The 22537-nt window shown below is 39.1% G+C and overlaps 1 protein-coding gene across 2 annotated transcripts in view; it reads right to left on the bottom strand.

Annotated features, from left to right (window-relative positions):
• The window catches only part of Fam13b (family with sequence similarity 13 member B), a 65500-nt gene that overhangs the window by 36625 nt on the left and 6338 nt on the right, over window positions 1-22537 (bottom strand). For both annotated transcript variants that reach the window (XM_021150308.2, XM_021150309.2), the window contains exons 2-7: window positions 21630-21796; window positions 19916-20107; window positions 19279-19491; window positions 16500-16677; window positions 16059-16200; window positions 8943-9103 (exon numbers count right to left, since the gene is read on the bottom strand). In XM_021150308.2, the coding sequence (XP_021005967.1) occupies window positions 8943-9103; window positions 16059-16200; window positions 16500-16677; window positions 19279-19491; window positions 19916-20072 (851 nt within the window). In that variant the 5' untranslated portion in view covers window positions 20073-20107; window positions 21630-21796. The remainder of the gene's footprint in view (window positions 1-8942; window positions 9104-16058; window positions 16201-16499; window positions 16678-19278; window positions 19492-19915; window positions 20108-21629; window positions 21797-22537) is intronic.

Consider the following 22537-nt stretch of genomic DNA (forward strand, 5'->3'; position numbering starts at 1 on the left):
GGCTCAGTGGGTAAGAGTACCCGACTGCTCTTCCAAAGGTCCGGAGATCAAATCCCAGCAACCACATGGTGGCTCACAACCATCTGTAACAAGATCTGACTCCCTCTTCTGGAGTGTCTGAAGACAACTACAGTGTACTTACATATAATAAATAAATAAATCTTTTAAAAAGAAAGAAAAATATGTAAATATATATGCTGGTTAGTTTATGTCAATTTGACACAAGGAGGAAACCTCAATTGAGCAAATGGCTCCATAAGATCCAGCTATGGGGCAGTTTCTTGATTACTGACTAATGGTGGAGGGCCCAGTCCGTTGTCTGCTCTCTCCTTTCTTAAAAGGTTGCAGAGTTGGCTTTGCATCTGGAAAAAATGCAGGTGAAAGGGGAACTGCTTGAGAGGCAAGAAGTGCAGAAAAAAGGCGAACAAAGGGGCTCTCAGTCCTGGTGACTGAGCAAGAGAGCATGAGTGTCCTACAGGAGGAAAGCAGAAAAGAAACTGTGGCAGCGAGTCAGAGATAAGCTGAAAAGGCTGGAGGACAACCCATACAGCCCACATCCAAAGAAGAGTTACCTTGAAACCAAGCCACCAGAGTGGGAGGAAGGGTGACCCAGGGTTACAAGACTACCACCATCAGCCTTCCCAATACCCATACAGCATATGCCTGCTATGGTGTGGAACAGGTTAAGAGATAGGATGGCATCCTATAGAAATGATAAATCTAAGGCACTTTAAATAGGCCGTGATTTCATATGGGATGTAGTCACCTTATGTGAAACAGATTCTAAATAACTAAGACACTCAAAGTTATTCCCCAAGACTGGAAGGAACTGATGGCAGCTGTTCTAGGCCCACGATGGAGGGAAGAAGTCAGGAATATGGAACAGTGAAATAGACCAAGGGGAATGAACAGTCAAAGACCAGATGCTGGGTGAAGGGTGGCACTATGATATATAAGAACAAATTCAACTTGATGACACTACTACAGAACAATGCCACTTAGTGGCTTTAAGAGCTTGGGGCTAAATTAAGGAGCCCAGAAAAAAGGTCCACCTTGTTTACAAAGACTATACAAGGCTCTGGAGAAAACTTCACTGATTTTTTTTTTATAAAGATTAGTCTCAGTTGTGAACAAAACCATATCAGATCCTGACACAACACAGGTACTGATAGAGACCATGGCATTCAAAAATGTGAATATCAATGTTAAAAAGTGACTAAAGTCAATTAAAGACAGAGGAAGTTAAAAAGTGACTACAGTCAATTAAAGACAGAGGAAGCACCTTCGGACAAGTGAATAAGGGATACAACCGATACTGGTTCTAACATGTACTATGCTAATATTATATGTCAAGCTAAACGCCCAGTGCTTCAATTGCAGGCATCTCTAAGAGCATGTTTCCTAAAATATAGACCAGAAAGAAGGCCTGGACTTCCAGGGGTGTACAAGTGACGTGGCAAGGGTTGTCACTGGTCCAAGAGAGATATCCAGCGTAATTTCATACAGTAGGGAAATGGAAATGGAAGTCCTGAATCAAGGCTCCACAGCAAAAAGTACGAGCTGTTTGCCTCTTGTTAGCCAAGGAGTAACGTACAGATTGAAATTTTTCATGTAAGTATTGCAGATCTAATGCATGCTACTTCAGGCAGTGTGGCTCTAGGTTTGGACAGAGATAAACATTTTATTCTATCCCCAAAGCTTGATGCTATAAAATAACTACTGGAGTTTAAGGTCCTTTGCTTCCAGGGAGAGAGAGGAGAAGGGATAACCTTGGGAAGGGGTGGATTGACTTCCCAGGGATTCATCTGCATCCAGAAATTCAAAGGGGAAATTAAAATTATGGCCTGTGTAAAAAGAGAGATGTAATTTAATGCAGGTGAAAGGATTGCTCAGGTCAAAATTGAAATTGCAAGTAAATGGTATTGAAACAGATGGTATGGTAGATACAAGAGCAGATATAAACTATCATTTCACAAAAATCTTGGAATTTAGAATGACCTTTTGTTACTGGGAAATGCTCTAAAGGGCTTCTCCTCCCACAGGCCCCAAAATCAATTCAATCATCATCTGTCAGCATCAGAGACACTCAGCCACAGAGCAACTACAACATTTATTGCCTGTTGTTAAAAACAACACTGCTCTGAATGTAATCAAGGACAGAATAGCTTCCACAGATAAAGTAAAAAACTCAGGAGAGACCAGAAAACAAGTATTTTGGCAAACTGCTACAAATAATCAAAGACCAAAGATAGACATACAGAAAAGTGGCATTGAAATCAAAGGTCCAGTGACACAGGAGCAGGTGTAGCAATAATGTCACCAAAACCTTTGCATCTAGATTGGCCTGTTCAGGAGGTAAATATTCAGATTCTAGGGATTAGAACATTATCTCAAGTAAAACAAAGTGCAAGGTAGGTTAAATATACAGGGACAGGAGGATAAATAGGGAAATTCAAGCCCTCTGCTGCTAATACAGCCATGAATCTATGGGGAAGTGATCTGTTACAGCAATGGAAACCACAGAAGTAAGTAACATTTCTCCAATCTTAGAAACAAACCACGAAGACTGCTTGTAAGGAGAATATTATAAGGTACTAACAACACTCACAGACTGTCCAGGTCGTCCATAAACAGGACGCGGCGGCAGGGGTTGGTCTTTCAAAAGGTACCAACCGCCCTACCATTAAAATTAATTTGCCAAAGTCATACTTGCCTTACTGGCATGAAAAGAGTCTTGGATTTTCTTAAACGACTTTTCTTAATTCCACGTTAGAATATTAGACTGTAGACTGCCACATGGCCCACACCATCTTGGACATCAGCTTTTAAGTTTTCTTCTTCAATAAAAAGGATATTCTTATTGTTTGGTATAAAAAAAAACAGTTAAGAGATTTAAAATATCTTAAATAAATTCAAAGAGTTAACACAATTTAAACTTGTTTTCTAAATCTCTAAGAATTGGAGTGATTTGGAGCCAAGATAAAATATTTGAGAAGGCAAGTAGTCCATGCCTTTAATCCCAGCAGAGACAGACAGATCTCTATAAACTAGTTGTTTTGTTTTCTAAAGTTAACAATGGATGGAGTGATGATGGTTCACACCTTTAATCCCAGCACTTGGGAGGCACACATCTTTGATCTCAATACTTGGGAAGTAGAAGCAGGCATATAAGAATTACAATGATTTAAATCTAAAAGCTGCTTGCAAAAAACAAGCTGAAATTCAAAGTGAATGTCCTTTGTGATCTGAAAATACAGTTAAATCTTTAATTTATGTATGTTGATTATAGATAGACAGACAGACAGAAGCAGGGAGGGAGGGGAGGAGGGAGAGATGGAGGGAGAGAGAGTGAAGGAGGAAATAAGTATAATTATCCGCAAAGGTATATTTGATTTCAAATATTCAAGAGAATTTTTTTAGTATCAATTGAAAGATATTCTTTATTGCCAAAAAACCATCTTGCCCTAGGAAATATATAACTGGCCCAAAAAGGAACCCCACCCCCACCCCCGAATTAGGGTTGGGGCAGGGTTTTATCTTCCCAGAATAAAAGCATACAACTAAGGACTCTGGAGACCACTGGACAAATGAAACATCTTAAGAGCGAAAAATGTCCCACAAAAAATAACATAAACTGTCCAATGGTTTCCAAGATGATAATGGGGCCCCAAAATAATGAACCACTTGGACTGTAATCACAATACTGTTGTACAAGGGAAATGTTAGTGATCCCCAAAAACACACAAAGGAGCCGATCTGATGCAACTCACAGCAGGGTCTTTATTCTTTTCAAACTAGCTTGCCTCCCTCCCCACCCCACAATGTACCACCATCACACAGGACAGTTTTGGTGGTGGGGGAGCCCCGAATGTCTATATAGTCTTACTATAATGTCTATAATGTCTTACTATGTAGCAAGACTTATAGTAAGCAGCAAATGGGAATACATGTGCAAGCATCTAATTGGAAAGCTCCTGTGGCCTTTAACACAATTGGCTGGTGCTGGGAGTCATAAACTTAACTTCTGCTCCCCTCTGCATTGGTGGTCGTTAGGCAAGGGGTGGGCTTGTAACCTGGGGTGCAGGTTTGTTGGGGGAATAACCTGGAGACACTGGTCTTGTTGAGGGTGTAACCTGGAAACTCTGGTCTTGTTGGGGATTAGTCTTAGAGACTGGAGCTAGGCTCAGGTTTTATTGGGGGCAACTTGGAAACTAATGCTACATACCAGCCTGTTAGTTTACCTGAGTTCAAACTTAGGTCAGATTATCTAAAATGAAGTCTGAATTTAAAAGATTTGGTCTCTCAATACCACTGGGCAAAACTGCCCCATGCCTCTTCCACTACCAAGTTCTGTGCAAACAGTGGATACCTGTTCTAGTTCATTTGAAAGCTACCATTGGGGGCTGGAGAGATGGCATAGCAGTTAAAAGCACTGGCTGTTCTTCCAGAGGTCCTGAGTTCAATTTCCAACAACCACATGGTAGCTCACAACCATCTGTAATGGGAACTGATGCCCTCTTCTGGTTTGTCTGAAGACAACTACAGTGTACTCATGTAAATAAAATTGAAAGAAAGAAAGAAAGAAAGAAAGAAAGAAAGAAAGAAAGAAAGAAAGAAAGAAAGCAAGCAAGCAAGCAAGCTACCATTACAAATTGTTTAGGATAATTAAGAAATGCAAGTTAATAATCAACCAAATATATGGTTTTGTTAGGTTCGGCTAATCACAGATGTTTTCTATGTTAATCAAGTAGTGAGTAGCTAGAGACGAGCATCATTTGCCTATTTAAATATACTGATAGGTGATCTGCAAAAACCTCAAACTTCTACCTAATAATGTGGCATTTAAAGATGTCTTAATAATTTAAGACTTTTTTGACCAATGAAACATGTCAGGCTCCTGATAGCACCACCATACGACTTCAAAGAAGATAATAATGAGCACTGAAGAACCTCCTTATAGAGTTTGCTTCAAGTGTGGTAAAAGTTGCTACTGGGCAAGAAACTGCCCTTGCTTTAACTGCTGACAGTTTACTAAGTGATGGAAAAACAGGACACAAAGAAATCCAATGTTAAACTCTGCCAGGACAAGGTATGTAAGTCCTTCATATAATTCTTGTTTCATATAAAATTCTGTCAGATATTATGGGCCAGTAGGCCAAAGAGATAGGTGCTCCAACACCGAAGAGGAATCTTGGGTAACTGTCCAGATGGCCAGCAGTCTCTGTCATTTCTATACTTTTGGAAGCTGCTTGCTCTACATTTCCTATTTATTGAGATAATATTAATCCTTCTCAGGTCGGCTGAAGACTAAAAGAATTAGTCTCACAGTTAAGCTTAAAGTTATTTAGGATTTAAGAAAATGTCTTAGGGTCTAAAAATGATGTTTTTAGGTTGGTAAGTCAAGTTATGATAGGAAGTGATGTAGGTACAGAACTTTGGAGTCACCGTGATAGGATAGAGTAGAGTACTTTCTCCAAGGCTGCCAAATACAAATGAACTAGACATTGTATAATGAACCAGACAGTATAGAGTTTATTGATGTTAGAGAAAGAGTCTTTTATTTAAACAAAAAGGAGAAATGCTACAGGATATTTGATCACACTGTGAACCCTGAGATGGTGTTATTTACTGAGAAAAGTTGTTTCTAGCTGAGGTGTGGCTCAGCTTTACCATATACCTTTAACCTTTCTGGCTAGAATACAGATATGCCCTTAGTACACACCTTTGATCACAAACAATGAAGGCAAAGTTAGCTTTAGAAGGAAGCACCCATGTTTGAAAGTGACTTCTAATTGAGTAGCAGACAAAGGAAAGATTTAACAGAATACACTATGCCCAACTCTCACAAGAAGAAAGAGAATAGGCAGTACAGAGAGAGGAGGCATTGTACTGGGATAGCTGTACAAAGACAGGTTGCAGAGAGAGAACAAGCTAGATACAGATGAAGACAGAATGAGCCAGAGAAATGAGAAGGAGCCAGAAGATCAGAACAGATTGATAAACTTATGAGATCAAGCAGCACAACTCAGGAGAAGCAGAGAGAGAAGCCAACTGAATCAGTCAGTTTGAAGAGGAGTTTGAGCTGAACTGAAAGAGCCAGCCAGAGCTCAGACCAAGAACAGGTGAGCTTACTCAACAGTAAGTTTCAGAGGCTGAAAAATTCTAAGCCTAAATTAGATTGGACAGTGGCTAGAAGCGTCCAGGACTAGGCCTAGGTTAGCAGTATGCCTCCAGACAACATTTACATCAGGTGAATAAAAATTACGTTTACATTGGAAAACTAAAGTTTGTACATCATGCCACTGATACAGTCAGCATTTTGATGGGCAATGAGTGCTACAAATATCAATATAAAGTAGGATAGGGAAGATGGCTCACTGGTAAAATACTTGCTGCGCAAAAATGAAGAGCTGAGATTGCAGTACACATGCAAAAGTTGGCATGGTATGCATCTACAACCCTAACACTGGGGAAAAAGGGGAAAACCAGGTAGATTCTTAAGATTTTAGCCAGTTTAGCCTAAGCAGGATCTATGTTCAGTGAGCGTTTCACAGCTGAACACAACTACACAAAGGTATGCACACATGCATGTGACTCCTGTAAGTAAAAAGGATGTAAGTAAACAAGTGTGTCGTGTTCTGTGTGCCAGTGCTGGAAGACAATAGGAGTTCACACATGTCAGGCAGCTTTCTGTCTATCACTGTAACAAAATACTGGAGATAATCAACTTAAAAAGAAAGAGATGCTTATTTCACTTCCTTGTTTTAAAACCTTTAACCCATGAGTGGCTGGTGATGTTGTTGTCTGTCTGTCCAGTGGTAAAGTAGCATATCAGAGTGAGACTGAGCAAAGACCGTCGTCAGCCTTATGGCCAAGAAGTAAAAGAAAAAGAAGAGAAAGGGACCCCAAAATCTCACTCAGGGGCTCTTACTGACTTAAAGAAAACCACTAGATCTTACCTCTTAAAGGTTTAAGCACTTCCCAACACTCTGGAGAACACAACTTTAACAAAGGCCTCAGATGGGCGGGCATTAAAGATCCAAAATATAACGATTACATGGCCACAACCATTATAGACAATATAGAAAAGAATTTTTAAAAATGAGGAGTCATCACTGAAAAGTAACATTTACAAAGAATTTTAAAGAAGTAAGCAACTATCTAGGTGGACACGTATCTAAATAAAAAGAAACTACAAAGGCTTAAGGGGAGAATATAACTTCGCACGTTTGAGAAATTCTGCTATAGCCAGAAGAGAATGACCAAAGGCACATTATCCAAGAGTCAAAGTAAAAGAGGTGGGGCAGCTGCCAGTGGGGCGTGCGTGCGTGCGCCTGTGCACGTGTGTGTGCGCAGGTTAGTTACAGGACTCTACAGTTCATTTGAGAATTCTGTTTACTATTACAAATAAAATAGGATGTGGAGAGCTAATAAAATCATCTGTGGGGTTCTGTTTTTAAGATTTATTTTCAGGGGCCAGAGAGATGGCTCAGTGGTTAAGAGCACTGACTGCTCTTCCAAAGGTCCTGAGTTCAAATCCTAGCAACCACATGGTGGCTCACAACCACCCGTAATGAGATCTGACCCCCTCTTCTGGTGTGTCTGAAAACAGCTACAGTGTACTTACATATAATAAATAAATCTTTAAAAAAAAAAAGATTTTCAGGGCGTGAAAGTCGCCTTAGTGGTTAAAAGCACTGGTTGCTCTTCCAGAGGAACTGGGTTCATTCCCAGCACCCACATGGTAGCTCACAACCATCTGTTCCTAGCACTCAGGTCAGGAAGTTGATTTTAGGCTAGCTGGAACTCCTGCTAGCCTCTTCTGTCCTCCAGGACAGAAGTTACAGGACACTGCCCTCATGTATACATATCCCACACATGCACACATAATTAAAAATATTTTAAAAGTCAATGTGGTAATTTGGATGAGAATAGTCCCTATAAGCTCCTATGTTTAAGTACGTGATCCCCGACTGGTGAACTGTTTGAAAAGAACAGGAAAGTGTGAAAGCGAAAGAGGTATGTCAAGCTGGAGAGATGGCTCAGTGGTTAAGAGCCCGGCTGCTCATCCAGGGGTTCTGAGTTCAATTCCTGGCAACCATATGGTGGCTCACAACCACCTGTAATGAGATCTGATGCCCTCTTCTGGTGTGTCTGAAGACAGTTACTATATACTCATACACATAAATCTTTTTTTAAAAAAAGAAAAAGAGGAATGTCACTGCAGCCTGCTTCAGAAGACTAGAGCCACTCCCAACTCCCAATGTGCTCATGCTATCTTGCTTTCATCCCACCCCCCACCTTCCAAACCCCATCCCCACCCCCAGCCCACCTCCTGCTTCTGGATCAAGATGTGAGCTGTTTTCAGCTGTTCCTGCCACGCTTTGCTCCATCATCATGAACTCTACCTCCCTCAACCATAAGCCCAATTAGAAGATTTCTTTCCAAAGCTATCTTGGTCATGGTGTTCTTCTGTCACAGCATAGAAACTGTATTTCAGAGGTTATAAAATCTTACCCAACCCAAAAAACTAGCTAATATGAAAACAAATTTTAGGGAAAGTATACACAAGGCTTTATTTCTGAAGAAAAGTGTGACAGCAGCAAATAAAAGATCCTTCATGGATTTTAGTTTTCTTTTTGCTCTTTTTTATACTCAAGTCTTTTGTTTTTCTGAGACAAGGTCTTAGTGTACACAGCCAGCATGACCTGGCCTCCTGCTTAAAGAAATCCTCTTACCTCTGCCTCCCAAACGCTGGGACTACAGGAACATGCCACCAGATACAGCCAAAATTATTTCCTTTTCTTTCTTCTTTTCAGTACCCAGGGTCCTACACATGCTAGGTAAACTCTCCAATACTAGCTACACCCACAGCTCAGAGTCACAAGCACGTCTCTTGTGCTTGAGTCTACAGTGAAAGTTGACTCAACTGAAACCTTTACCTTGTTGATGCTGTAACACTGTCTGATTCCAGGAGGTTTTCAGTCATCCTTAACTGCAACACCTCTGGCATGCCAGCTGACTTTTCTACACCTTCTTCTGGAAGTTCTTCTATATGCTCCAGCTTTTCATCTTCCTCTTCTTCCTCAGAAAGTTCATTAACCTACATACAGAGGAATTTCAGGATTAAATTTAATAAAGACTATTGAAATACACTATTCTAAAAAAAAAGTATAAAGGCAAATAACTCATTTTTAAATTTCTTAATCCAGTCTCTCCTGTAAATTGCCAAGTTTCTTATATCAAAGTAAAATTCTAGAGCAGGGAAAACATTTCCCTAACATGCTCAAGGCCCCAGATTCAATCCCAAACACTGCAAAGCTAAATAAATAATAACAAAAATAAACAAGTATAAAAACAAGACAAATATAACTCTTTAATCTTAATTTTGTTTATGTCAAACAGCATTTTGATGCAGGACAAATATGAATAATATTACAATCTAAACAAAAGCTTGCATGTAGCAGAAACAATGTTTCGTTTTTGCTAGGCATGGCAGCACAGGCAATTCCAACACTGGGGAAGCCAGGGCAGGAGATCACTGAAAGTTCCAACTGGCCAGGTCTATACATTAAAACCTTTCTCAAAACAATTTTTAAAGTTTCATTTTCTAACTACTTTTATAAATTTAATATGAAAGATATATAATTCCTTTCTCCATTTTCTAGGTACAATAAATAGCCATTTAATATTAAGTGTAAAAAGGAAGGCACAAAAATATTAACTTGGAACGTATCTGTAAACCCAGTAATTGGGAGACAGAGGCAGAATTATTAAAAGTTCAAAGTCACCTTACACAGCAAGTTAAGAGGCCAGCTCAGGATTTATAGGGGGCAGGTAAGTGATGATTTTGGCTGAGATGGCACACTTGTCTTTAGTCACAGTACTTAGGAGGCAGAGGCAGGCAGAGTTCTTAAGTTCCAGGCCAGAATTTTCTGGTCTGCACAGAATACTCTAGGCAAGCCAAAGACACAGTGAAACCCTACCAAGGAGAAAAAGAGGAGTGAAATGCTTTAGGTATTAGCTATGTTTCAGAAAAGGTCAGCTAACTTCTGATCACATTTTTTTCATGAAGAAATGGAACTCTAACTAGTGACGTAGCTCTGTGATAGAACACTTGCCTAGCATTTACAATGATGAGTTCAGTCTCCATCATTGTACAAAAAAAATAATAAAAAATAAAACAAAATAAAATTCTGAAACAAAGAACTTAGATTTTAACTATTTTTTAAGTAATTTACTTTTATTTTATGTGCACTGATGTCTTGCCTGCATGCATATCTGTATAAGGGTAGCAGATGCTGGAGTTACAGACAGTTGTGAGCTGCCATGTGAGTTCGGGGAAGTGAACCCAGGTTCTCTGGAAAAGCAGTCAGTGCTCTTAATCACTGAGCCATTTCTCCAGCTCCACATTTTAACTATTAAGCACAAAGTTGTAATTATATTTTTCTAGTAGGATATATAAAATGTCTCCATCATCAAACCGACTATATTAAGTAATCACTAACAAAAACAAATAACAAAGACCATTAAAATACTAAAGAAAAGTTAATAAACCATTTTTTTGTTTGTTTGTTTTGTTTTTTTGTTTTTCGAGACAGGGTTTGTCTGTGTAGCCCTGGCTGTCCTGGAACTCACTCTGTAGACCAGGCTGGCCTCGAACTCAGAAATCCGCCTGCCTCTGCCTCCCGAGTGCTCGGATCAAAGGCGTGCGCCACCACTTAATAAACCATTTTTAAGTGAAATATATTTTAAGGTTGTCTAAAAGAAGCAGTTAGGTGTGGTGGTACAAACCTACCTGGGCTCCAAGTGACTTTTAGGCCAACATGAGCCCCTCAGCAAGATCCTGTCTCAAAAATAAATTATCCCAAAGAAGAAACTATCTATAACTACCTAGTAGCTTTTATAAGCTAGGACCAGTCATTAAAATACTGAGCAGCACATCTTGTGCCAGAGCCTAGTCAAACTAGCCAGACAACCACAACAGATGAAAACGCAGAGAACAAGCTGATTGTGGGTGCCGGCCCCAACTACAGATCTAACAGGAACTCCTGCGCCTAAAGCTCGGGACCACTGACGGAAAGGGCATGGAGACTGGAAAAGCCAGAGAAAAGGCTGGAGAGATGGCTCAGTGGTTAAGAGCACTGACTGCTCTTCCGAAGGTCCTGAGTTCAAATCTCAGCAACCACATGGTGGCTCACAACCATTTGTAATGTGATCTGACTCCCTCTTCTGGTGCATCTGAAGACAGCTACAGTGTACTTAGATATAATAATAAATAAATCTTTAAAAAAGTAAAAAAAAAAAGCAAGCCAGGGGGACAGAAAATTTGCTGTGAAACTGGGTCTCCTAGAAATGTCAAACACTACACCCATGAAGTCTTATCAGCATGGCTCATGGCTGCCTACACCAAACTATGTAATTCCAAGTGGGAGCTTCTCAACAATAGCTGGTATCATCTGTCAGAGGAAAATTCAACAGTCAGTGGCTGGAGGACACAGCTCAGTGATTCGCTGCTTGCATAGCATACCCAAGACTATGGGTATAACCTATGGTCCCTCAAAACAACAACAACAACGAAAGCCAATGGCTTCAATTTGTAAATACATGACAGACTCCATTTAATTTGTTGTGCTTATAAATGTAATGCCTCATCTACCCCATGAAACAGTGATGAAAAAAACTTCAAAGGGGGCAGTGAGCTGGCTAGATAGCTCAGCAGATAAAGGCACTTGCGGTCAAGCCTGACTAGATGTCCTTAAGATTGTTCCCCAGAACTTATATACCAAGGAAAAGGAAACAACTTCCCCAAGATATCTTCTAACCTCCACAAGGAACCATGACACCCACATCACCCACATACACAATAGATTTAGAACTAATTTTTACTTAAACAGAATAAATACTAATTCAGTCCACCTATTTTTGGTCAAAAGGCACTATTTTAACATGTATCACTTTTACAAATCATTTTGGGGACTAAGGAGATGGCTCAGAAGGTAAAGTATATAACATGCAAGTATGAGATTAGAGCTCAGATTCCCAGAACCATATATAAAGCCAGGTAAGAATGATGGCCAAGATGCAGAGTCAGGGTTCCCAAAGCAAGCTAGCCAGCTAGACTAGCCCAAGTCAGTAAAGTCTGGGTATACGTGAGACCCTACCACAATAAACAAAGTAAAAAGTAATCAAGGAAGACACCAATATTAACCTCTGGCCTCCACACACAGGTATACACATGTACATGCATGTTTGCACAAGTGTGCCCATGAACATACAAACACATCTGCATCACAAATAGATATACATATAAGCTAAGATAAGTTAGATTCCTCAGTTGGCTCAAACAACATGCCACACAAGCATTAGGACCGCCATCTGGATCCACAGATGCCATATAAAAGCCGGACATGGTCATGTACATCTGTAAACTTAGTACTGGGGACACAGTCAGGAGATGCCAGCACACACTGACCAGGTGATCTAGACCAATTAGTGAGTGCCTGATTCAGTAAGACCCCCATGTCATAAGGCAGAGAACAATAGTGGAAGACACACAGATTGTCCTCTAGCCTACAAATACGCATACAACACACTCTCAAAAAATTTTTAAAAAATGTAAAGAATTATTTTTAGAAAGTGAAACTATGAAAGCCTTCTGTTACTTCAAACTGAATATATCATATTCAAGACAATAAACCTTGCATAACTGGCAATATTTTCATCAGCACTAATATAAGCAACTAAAAATATAACCTGTAGGTTTTTTTCTCAATTCCAATGCCGAGTACAATCCCTGGAACTTCCTCCAGTAATAACCAATCCACTTACTTAGAACAAGAGAGGACATAAAGGATACATACAGTAAAATGTCCTCTCTCATCCCAAATTAATCCTCGAAAAGTTCTTCATCTTTCCTCTGTCCACTTGACTGTCTTGTCTGCTCAACAATTCTTCTTTATTCGGAAGTTAACTTGAACTTGCCCCGTGTTGCTGCCTCGACTTCATGTAAGGAAAGCCTTCACCCATACTTACACCTCTTCTTTGACTGCTGTAATTCCCTTCTCTAGGGCCTCGTGAAATGCCTGCTCTCCAGACTCCAGACTGTGGAGAATGCTGCCTCCTGCCTTCTCAAACGTATAAAGAAACATAATTATCACTTCCCTCTTCAAACCACCTTACGGGACTCTCATTATTTACAAAGCCCAGTCAAAGCTCGCTTGACTTTTATCATTTCTCAAACATTCCCTCTTCATCACTCCAACACATACAATGAATGACAAAGACTACCTACTACCTACAGGAGAGCTTAACAACGAAATACCTGGGCTAATGGAACCAAACTCCCAAACAATACTAAACAAACTTGGCTTCCTTCAGATATCAAAATTAAAATAAAAAGCAAAGTTCTGCCAGGTAGCCATACTTATAGGCATGTTAAAATATGTGCAAAACTGCTCAGAGTTTAAGACTATCTTACTTTCACTCAAATATCTCATCAAGTCTACTAACGAATCAAAACTGCTCAAAAAAAAAAAAAAAAAAAAAAAAAAANTTACTTTCACTCAAATATCTCATCAAGTCTACTAAAAAAAAAAAACTGCTAAAAAAAAAAAAAAAAAAAAAACAAGAAGTTTATTTTTTAATGTATAAGAAAATAGACCCTGGGGACCGGAGAGATGGTTCAATGGTTAAAAGCACTGGCTGCTCTTCCAGTACCAAGGTTCAATTCCAAGCATATGTAACTCCAGTTCCAGAAGATCCAACACCTTTTTCCAGCCAATGAGGGCACCAGGCATGCACATGGTGCACAGACATATACACATACACATAAACATAAATTTTTTTTTTTAAAGAAAAGAGATCCTATTAATTAGCAACTGGTAATTAAACATACATCCCTACTTCAAAACCCACCTCACTACCTCTATGTCTTGGAGCTATTTTGCTCAATATACTATTATCTTTTCCTTTTGTTTGTTTGTTTGTTTTTTTCAATACTAGGTTTATATGTGCAGTCCTGGCTATCCTGGAACTTGCTCTATAGACCAGCCTGTCCTCAAACTCAAGAGAATCCTCCTGAGTACTGGGATCAAAGGCATGTACAACCACGCCAGCCTTACTAATATCTTTTCCATTCATAGGCAAACAAAGAATTTCATCATTTTTTTCCTCAGTCTTGCTTAAGTATCATCCTTTGTAAAGCACAATATATTTTAAAATCAATTTTTCTAATGCTTGAAAAAATATAAAAATACTGACATAATACATATAGACATATAAGGAAATTATAAGAAAAGGAAAACACAAAATTATATCACAATATAAAGCATAACCAAGGCATATACTGCAAATTTTAGGCATCTATAAAAAAATCTTGAGCCGGGCAGTGGTGGTGCACACCTTTAGTCCCAGCACTTGGGAGGCAGAGGTAGGCGGATTTCTGAGTTCAAGGCCAGCCTGGTCTACAGCGAGAGTTCCAGGACAGCCAGGACTGCACAGAGAAACCCTGTCTCAAAAAAAACAAACAAACAAACAAACAAAAATCTTGAAATCAGGGGAAATCAATGATATAAACACATATACAGCCATTTTATTTTAAACAACTATTAATCTTAATTCTAAAAGAACTATTGGATTAAAACGTAATTTTAAAACGAATGATATACAGAATTTCTCAACAGATAAGATTTATAACTATCAAGACATTAAAGTTTAAGTATCAGCCAGGCATAGTGGTACATGCCTGTAATCCCAACACTGGAAAGGAAAGGCCACAAAATTAGAAGCTCAAGGCAAGTCTTGGCTATGTAAGGAGTTCCAGGTCAGCTTAGATTCTATGAGACCCAGTCACAAAACAAAACAACCTTTATGGCAGCTACTGACCTGTCCTCTTGATATTTATTCTCCAGCAACAATCATCTGAAGCTAAGTGTGGAGGCACATGCCAGTAATCCCAGCACTAAGAAACCTGAGCTAACAGCATCAGTAATTCAAGGCCAATCTATGCTACACAACCAAGTCAAGCCAGACTATGTACTACAGAAGACCCTACATCAATAAGCTATCCAGGTGTGGTGGCTCATGCCTTTAATCCCAGCACCCAGGCAGTGGCGGATCTAAATTAATAATGGCTTTACCAAAATATTATAATTATTCAGGCTCTGAAATTCCTAATTCATAAAGGAAAAAGAAAAATGTAAAAATGTAGGGACTAAGGATATAACTCAGGCAGAGTGTGAATAAAACCAAGTGTGGTAGTGAATGCCTAAAACTCTACCAGGGAGGTAGAGGCAGGAGGATCAGAGGCTCAAGGTCACTCTTGTCTGCACAGCAAGTCTGAAGCCAGCCTGAGCTATAGGAGATATTCCCTCAACAAAAAAAAACAGAAAACAGAATATGGCTTAAACAATGGATTTTAAGAGCCAGGCATGGAAGCTAATCCCAGCACTGGGAAAACTAATGCAATTTAAGATTAGCCTAGGCTACCTACTAAGGTCAAGCCAGACTAGGCTAAACTAAGACCCTATCCTCACACAAACAGTAAAAGCCAAAAATAAAACAATCCAAAAATCAATACATAAATCATGGATTTGAATAATTTATTAAAGTCACAGAAGTTAAAATTATCCACTAGCCAGGTGTGTTGGTATATCTGAAATCTTAACACTCAAGAAAAAGAAGTTATCCAGATTTCAAGGGCAATCTGGGCTACACAAAATCAACAATTTCTAGGTTAACAGTGGGGCTGGAGAATGAAGTACAAAACAATTTCTACCATGTACTCTTGACTTTTTCCTAGCTGAACATTTACCTCAATGATAGAACAATTTACCTATCATGTTCAAAGCCCTGGGTTCAATCCCCAGCACTATAAATTAATATATAATAAATGCCTTTTGCTTAGTACCTAAACTGAGATCAGAAATTAAGGGTAAGGGTATGAAATCCAATCATGTAAAACAATCAGAGAACCATCTCTAGTTTAGAAAGTAAATTCTATGTAAGTTCATGTCAAACTTATATTTTTTAAGAAATAGAATACTAAATATGCTCACCTGCTCAGTAATTGAACTCAAATCATTTGATGAAAAATCTTCCTCTTCATTCTCAAAAAACTCGTAATAATTTTCCAGAAGTCCCGCCATTATCCTGCTCACAATTTCCTGCTCTTTCATATCTTCCACATCCGTGTAAATGCTAAGAATAAAAGCTTAAATTGAGCTGAGTTCTTAAATTACAGGTAAAATAATGAGAAAACCACCAGTGAGTCACTTTATGAAACTAAGCAATTTATGTCATCATCCTGCGCCTCAGTTTTCCCATCCGTAAAACCTAATTTGTACCCTGAACGCAGCAATGCTCTGAGAATTAATCAGATATACTATAAAAAATAATGGTTCACCAAGCATCCTATGATCCTTGGGAAGACAGTATAATGATTCCATTCCACAAACCCAATTTTTAAAAACTTAAACAAAAGTTGTGAAATAACTTACTGGAAGACATCTGGACCAAAAACAGCAGCCAAAGAATTTGCAGACCAAATTTCTTCATGATGTGATGCTACATTGGCTAAAAACCTACACAGAAACTTTAACAAACTGTAATTAACAGGTGGAAGCTGTTGCAAGAGGAACCTCAACTTTCTTCCAAATTCATCTTCATTATTATAATCTATAAAACATAATGACAGGTTTTCTGAATGAAGTAAAGTAACGCTCAGATATTTTGCCAGGCTCACATTACTCCACCCACATCCTTTTTTACTATAACAATTCAAACCTCTTCACTTCCTCTGGAGAGGCCAAACCCCTTAGGGGCTTTGCATCTCCCTTATTAAGTGAAAGAAGAGTTTAAAGGAGAGGTGGAGATAAAGGACTCAGCCCCTCAATTACTGCAGATGCCTTCCCCACCTCTTACTCATGTGCCTCAAGTCTCTAATTCTTCCTCATGCTGTCTCCTGTAGGACAATACCTGACACTCCAAACAAATGCCAACTCAAAGAAGTCAAAATACATTGACCTCCAATCATCAAAAACTACTAAGGAGCCATCAACAAGCAATTATCAATGACAATTCTCTTCATCATGGACAAATAAGAAAATAAGAAATGAACAGGGCGACAGGATTTTCTGCTCTCTCGGCACTCAGAAAACAATTACTAAACATAAGTGATGTGGTCCAATTAAACTGAAAGGTTTTCTGTTTCTCATTTGGTTTTCTTCTCTGTATTTTTTGGGTTTGTTTTTGAGATGGTCTCACTTGGTAGCTTAAACTGACAGGCCCAGGCTAGCCTAAAACTCATAGGCAATCCTCCTGCCTCAGTGCTGGGGTTATAGGCATAAACCACCATACCTGGCTCTGGTTTCTTTTTTTACCAAGTGCATAAGATCACAGAAGCTATTAGGCCTTATGTTTGTTATAGCAATGAGTTTTTACTAATAGAAACTAGAGTTTTAGAAACCCCGTTAGTGGATGATGTTCTAATTTTGGAGAATTTCTCAGAGGTACTTCAAAATAAATTACTTTCATTTTTTTTTCTGCAGGTTTCTTAAAATTAACTCATAGGGAGGGGTAAAGTGGTAAAAGGTTATTTAGGGACATAATAATATTGGCCATTTCTGCAAGACAACAGACGTATAAACAGTTTATCAGGGGCTGGGGAGACAGCTTAAGTCAGTAAAATTCTTGCTGCACAAGCATCCCCAACATCCCATAAGAAGCAAATACAGAGATGAGTCCCTGTAATACCAGGACAGGGAGGCAGAGTCATGAGGAACCCTGGAGCTTGCTGGCCAGCCAGGCTAGGGGACTCAGAACTAAATTCAGGGAGAGCCCTAGCTCAAAAAATAAGGTAGAGAGTGACTAGACAACTAACATCAACCTCTTGTCTACAAACACACACACACACACACACACACACACACACACACACACACGCTCTGTCTCTCTCTCACACACACACACACACAAAGTGTATCAGGAAGAGGTATAGTCACATGATTTACTTAAGATTTTTAAACGCAACGACTTTCCTATACTTTGTGATATTAGCAACTGTACATTCAAATATACCAGTACTCTGATCTCACAACTGAATGAAACATGCCTAGGATTATAGACATAACTATCACATATTTAATATTTTAATAATTTAATGTTTTTAAGACATCATGCCTATAATTAGTGGAAAATTAATTGTAACTGGGTGTGGTTGTGCACACCTTTAATACCAGCACTCCAGAGGCTACACAGTGAGCTCTAGGACAGCCAAGATTACATAGAGAGACCCTGCCACACAAAAACAAAAACAAAAACAAAAACAAAAACAAAAACAAAAAAAAAAACCACATAGGCAGACAGGTGAATAAATATTTGTTAACTTCTGTGAAGAGCTTCCAGAGAGAGACACAGACAGACAGACATGGCTTTAGCGGTTCGATGTGTGCTGTTCTTGTAGAGATTCTTAGTTCAGTTCCTTAGCACAAGAGGATCTGACACTCTCTTGGGACTCTGCAGGAACCTCACTCACACAGACACACATATATACATAATTAAAAAAAAAATAAGCCGGGCGTGGTGGCGCACGCCTTTAATCCCAGCACTTGGGAGGCAGAGGCAGGCGGATTTCTGAGCTGGAAGCCAGCCTGGTCTACAGAGTGAGTTACAGGACAGCCAGGACTACACAGAGAAACCCTGTCTCGAAGAAAAAACAAAAACAAAAAAAAAAAACCTTTTAAGTCACTTATATCAATTAAAATATCATTCAATTCAATTAACACTAATTATACCTACCATCTCCAATTTGTCCTGTTTATTTTGTATTTATCATCTATTTCTCTATATACACCTGTAAGCTTTATTTTAGCTCAGGCCAGAGGACTAGCTCAGCATGTAGAGGCACTTGCCACAAAGTCTAGAACCCTAAGTTCAATTCCCCAACTGTCTGGATCTCCGGAAACCATGGAAAAGTAGGAAGTTGAGGAACAACACTCAAGGCTGTCCCCTGATGCCCATACTCACACGGTGGGACACATGCACGCTCACATATAAACACATATATCATATACACAAAAATATATACTTAAGTTTTTTAATAAGTACTACAAAGATCCAAGAAAATTGCCACTCCCTTAACTATATACCCAGAGGACAAACAAGGAAATAAAAAATTAATCTCTGAAATATATATACTAAACTAACTACGTATCAGATTTCTAAAAGGTAAGGACTCTAAAACTAATAATACATGACTGATAAAAATCCAACTGTTACCTTGAGAAAGCTGCAGCAAGTGAATATGCAAGCTGCCAGGTATGACGGGCTCAGGGAGCTCCTGCAGGAAAAACCTAAGGAGACTAATGGCTGAGGGGACGTCCGCTTCCTTAACCAAGTCCACCTCTTCTCCACTGTCGTATCTCTGCCGAAGCCACTCCACTGTCTCAGCATTCCCATTGACTTGAAACAGCCCTTGTTGCTCCAGACCTCCTATGTCAGTTCAAGGCAAGAATTAAGCTGCACCTTCAAGTGTCTAGCCACATATGCATATTCATATTCATTCTCAACTTAAAATGCTCACACTTTTGGAAAGCCTTTCTGGGCTCCCCAGATTTAATTAAAAAACAAATTGATCATCTAACACATAGTATCTCTGAGGGATATTTTATTTCATCCCACCCTTTATATTCATTTTAAATTTTCCTATTACCCCCGCTGAAAATGTTCTCAGCTGGGCAACTGCCATTTCCAGGTAAATCAATTTAAGTAAAAATATCTTTTTTATTGTTTCTTAGTGTTTATATTGTTCTCCATGCTTTGCACTATTTTAAGAAAAAATTAAATCCAAAATCAAAAAGGGGTAAATTGTATTCATTACAACAAAAGCTAGCCCTCAAAATAAGGAAATGTATACCATGTTCCTCAATATAGTCCACAACGTGGCGGACTATGAACGGAACCTCATTGTCTGGATGTCCTCCCTGCTGCAGCTCATCAAGTGGAATTCCAAATATTTTGCTAGCAAGATCGGAGTTGCAGTTACTCAAGGAAGGGGAGGAGCTCTTCCTCATAGCTTTTTTGCAGCCAGAAATCAAAGCTGTCTTTTCTGCCAAATGAAAGACAAAAAAGAAAATAGAAAAGGGGGAAAAAAGACTATAATAATTAACAGGTGGCAAGATGAGTAAATACATTAAAGAAAAAATGCTTTTACACCTGAATGTGCACTCGTCTATTTAAATATGTCCCAGTTATCAGGCCCACGATACAGCCTACAAATACATCTCCGTGTAATCATCTAAGTTTTTCTCTACTATACAAAGCTCTGTAAAGTCTGAACACTTTATCAGCCATCTAAAACTTTATAAGTCATCTAAAACTTTTAGGAAAGTGACATAGATCCCAAGACAATTAGGGTCAAATATGGCCCCAAGACTTTCACTCGGGGAGCACAGTGATAATGAAGTTTTTAGACGCAGCAAACCCAATCCAACTCTGAGCCCTGCAATATGAAACCTTCCCTTCACAAATGGGTGATCGGGAAGAGTCTCCTTTGATAAACTGAGAGGCTTATTTGAGACATGGTCTCAAGCTTGGGATTGGCCTTAGCCTCAAATCCTGCTGCCTCAGCCTCCTAACTGCTAAGACTCCTAACTCCATATGGAACATTCCTCACTAACAATCATTTTTTATAAACAAGGGCCTGATAGGAACAAGAATAATCACTGGGTTTGGTTTGTTTGTTTGAGACAGGGTTTCTCTGTGCAGCCCTGGCAGTCCTGGAACTCACTCTGTAGACCAACTCTGTAAATTCAGAAATCTGCCTGTCTCTGCCTCCTAAGTGCTGGGATTATAGGCATGAGCCACCACTACCTGGCATGAATAAGCATTATTCTTGTTGTTTTTCAAGACTGGGTTTCTCGGAGTAACATGCCTTGGCTGTCTTGGAATCCCTTTGTAGACCAGAGTAGCCTCAAACCCAGAGATCCACTTGCCTCTGCCTCCCAAGTGCATCACCACACTTCAACGTTAGTAAGGAAAAAATTCCAGATCCTCAAGCTAGTCCAGAAGAAATGGTCTATGGTTGTCTTAATTTTGTAGGATAGAGATCAGTAAAGAAAAGAAATAACTGTCTCCAGTATCTAAAGCAATAACTACCAAGTAGTCCAAAAAATTAACTAATTCCAGTAAAAATCCATTCTTTAAACAAAAGGAGAAAGAATTATCTTTAAAAGAAAAAAAATTCCAAATACAGATACTTCAGACCAAAGGTAAACTCCCAAGATTCTAAAGTTTAAAAAATTAAGATTGAATCAACTGTATTAGCTAGATCAAACGCACCATAGAATGACCAGGAAACAATCCAACCAATTTTCAGGAATGGTAGAAATTGAGTTAGGAACAAGAAAATATCATGAATTCAGAGACTTGGGAAAAGAACATCTATTCTTTGATATAGTTGGTATCAGCTAATACAAAACCTCAAAGTTAACCAAACAGCAGCTAACTATATGAATCGTTGACAGCAAAAAAAAAAAAAAAAAACAGAAGAAAAAATGAGTAGCAGCTATAAACAGCAAACTCTAAAAGTCTCTGTGGGTTGATAGAACATTACCAATAAGAAAGCTTACCTTTGAGTACTTAAACACCTAAGTTTAAAACACGGCTTCTGCACCAGCTTCCCTCACTGAGCAAGCATCGTTCTGTCATTTATGGCTGTTTGAGATTATGGCAGAAGATCAGCCTGTAGTTCCTCATTGAAGAAACGCAGAACTCGATCAGTACTTCAGAACTTAATCTATAAAAAGAGAGAAAACAACTGCTTCAATTCCCATAGCTTTACGTGTGTTTGTGTGTGGTCTCCTAGTCTTATTTTTTTAAGAATCTCTCACTGAATCTGAAGCTTACCAGTTCAGGTAGACTAACCAGCCAAGGAACTCCCAGGAAACACCTGGGAGTTCAGGATCTAGCAACGATTCCCAGATAAATGCTGAAAAAAATCTTTAAAAACAAAAAAACCAAAATAAACAAACAAAAAAAAAAAACCCAGGGTCACCAGGCGTGGTGGCACACACCTTTAATCCCAGCACTCAGGAGGCAGAGACAGGCGGATTTCTGAGTTTGAGGCTAGCCTGGTCTACAAAGTGAGTCCCAGGACAGCCAGGGATATACAGAGAAACCCTGTCTCGAAAAAAAACCAAAAACCAAAAACCAAAAAACCTAGGGTCTCATTATGAGCCCTGCCTGGGTGGCCTCAAGCTCACAAGAGATCATCCTACCTCTGCCTCCCAGCCAAATCTAATCATTGAAATGCACGAAATTTCCCAACTGTCTTCCACTACCCAAAGCTCTGTATTTCTGGGGTGGAGGGATTAGTAGCACATATTTGTATGTATCTTGTATTTCTAAAGCAGAGTAGAGAACGATACACTAATATACAACGTACATAGATATAATACACTAGGAAACTTAAAAGTCTAGAGCAGTGGTTCTCAACCTAACACTGTGATCCTCATATATAGTTCATCACTCTGTGGTG

Source organism: Mus caroli, chromosome 18 (assembly GCF_900094665.2).
Source record: "Mus caroli chromosome 18, CAROLI_EIJ_v1.1, whole genome shotgun sequence".
Taxonomy (NCBI): domain Eukaryota; kingdom Metazoa; phylum Chordata; class Mammalia; order Rodentia; family Muridae; genus Mus; species Mus caroli.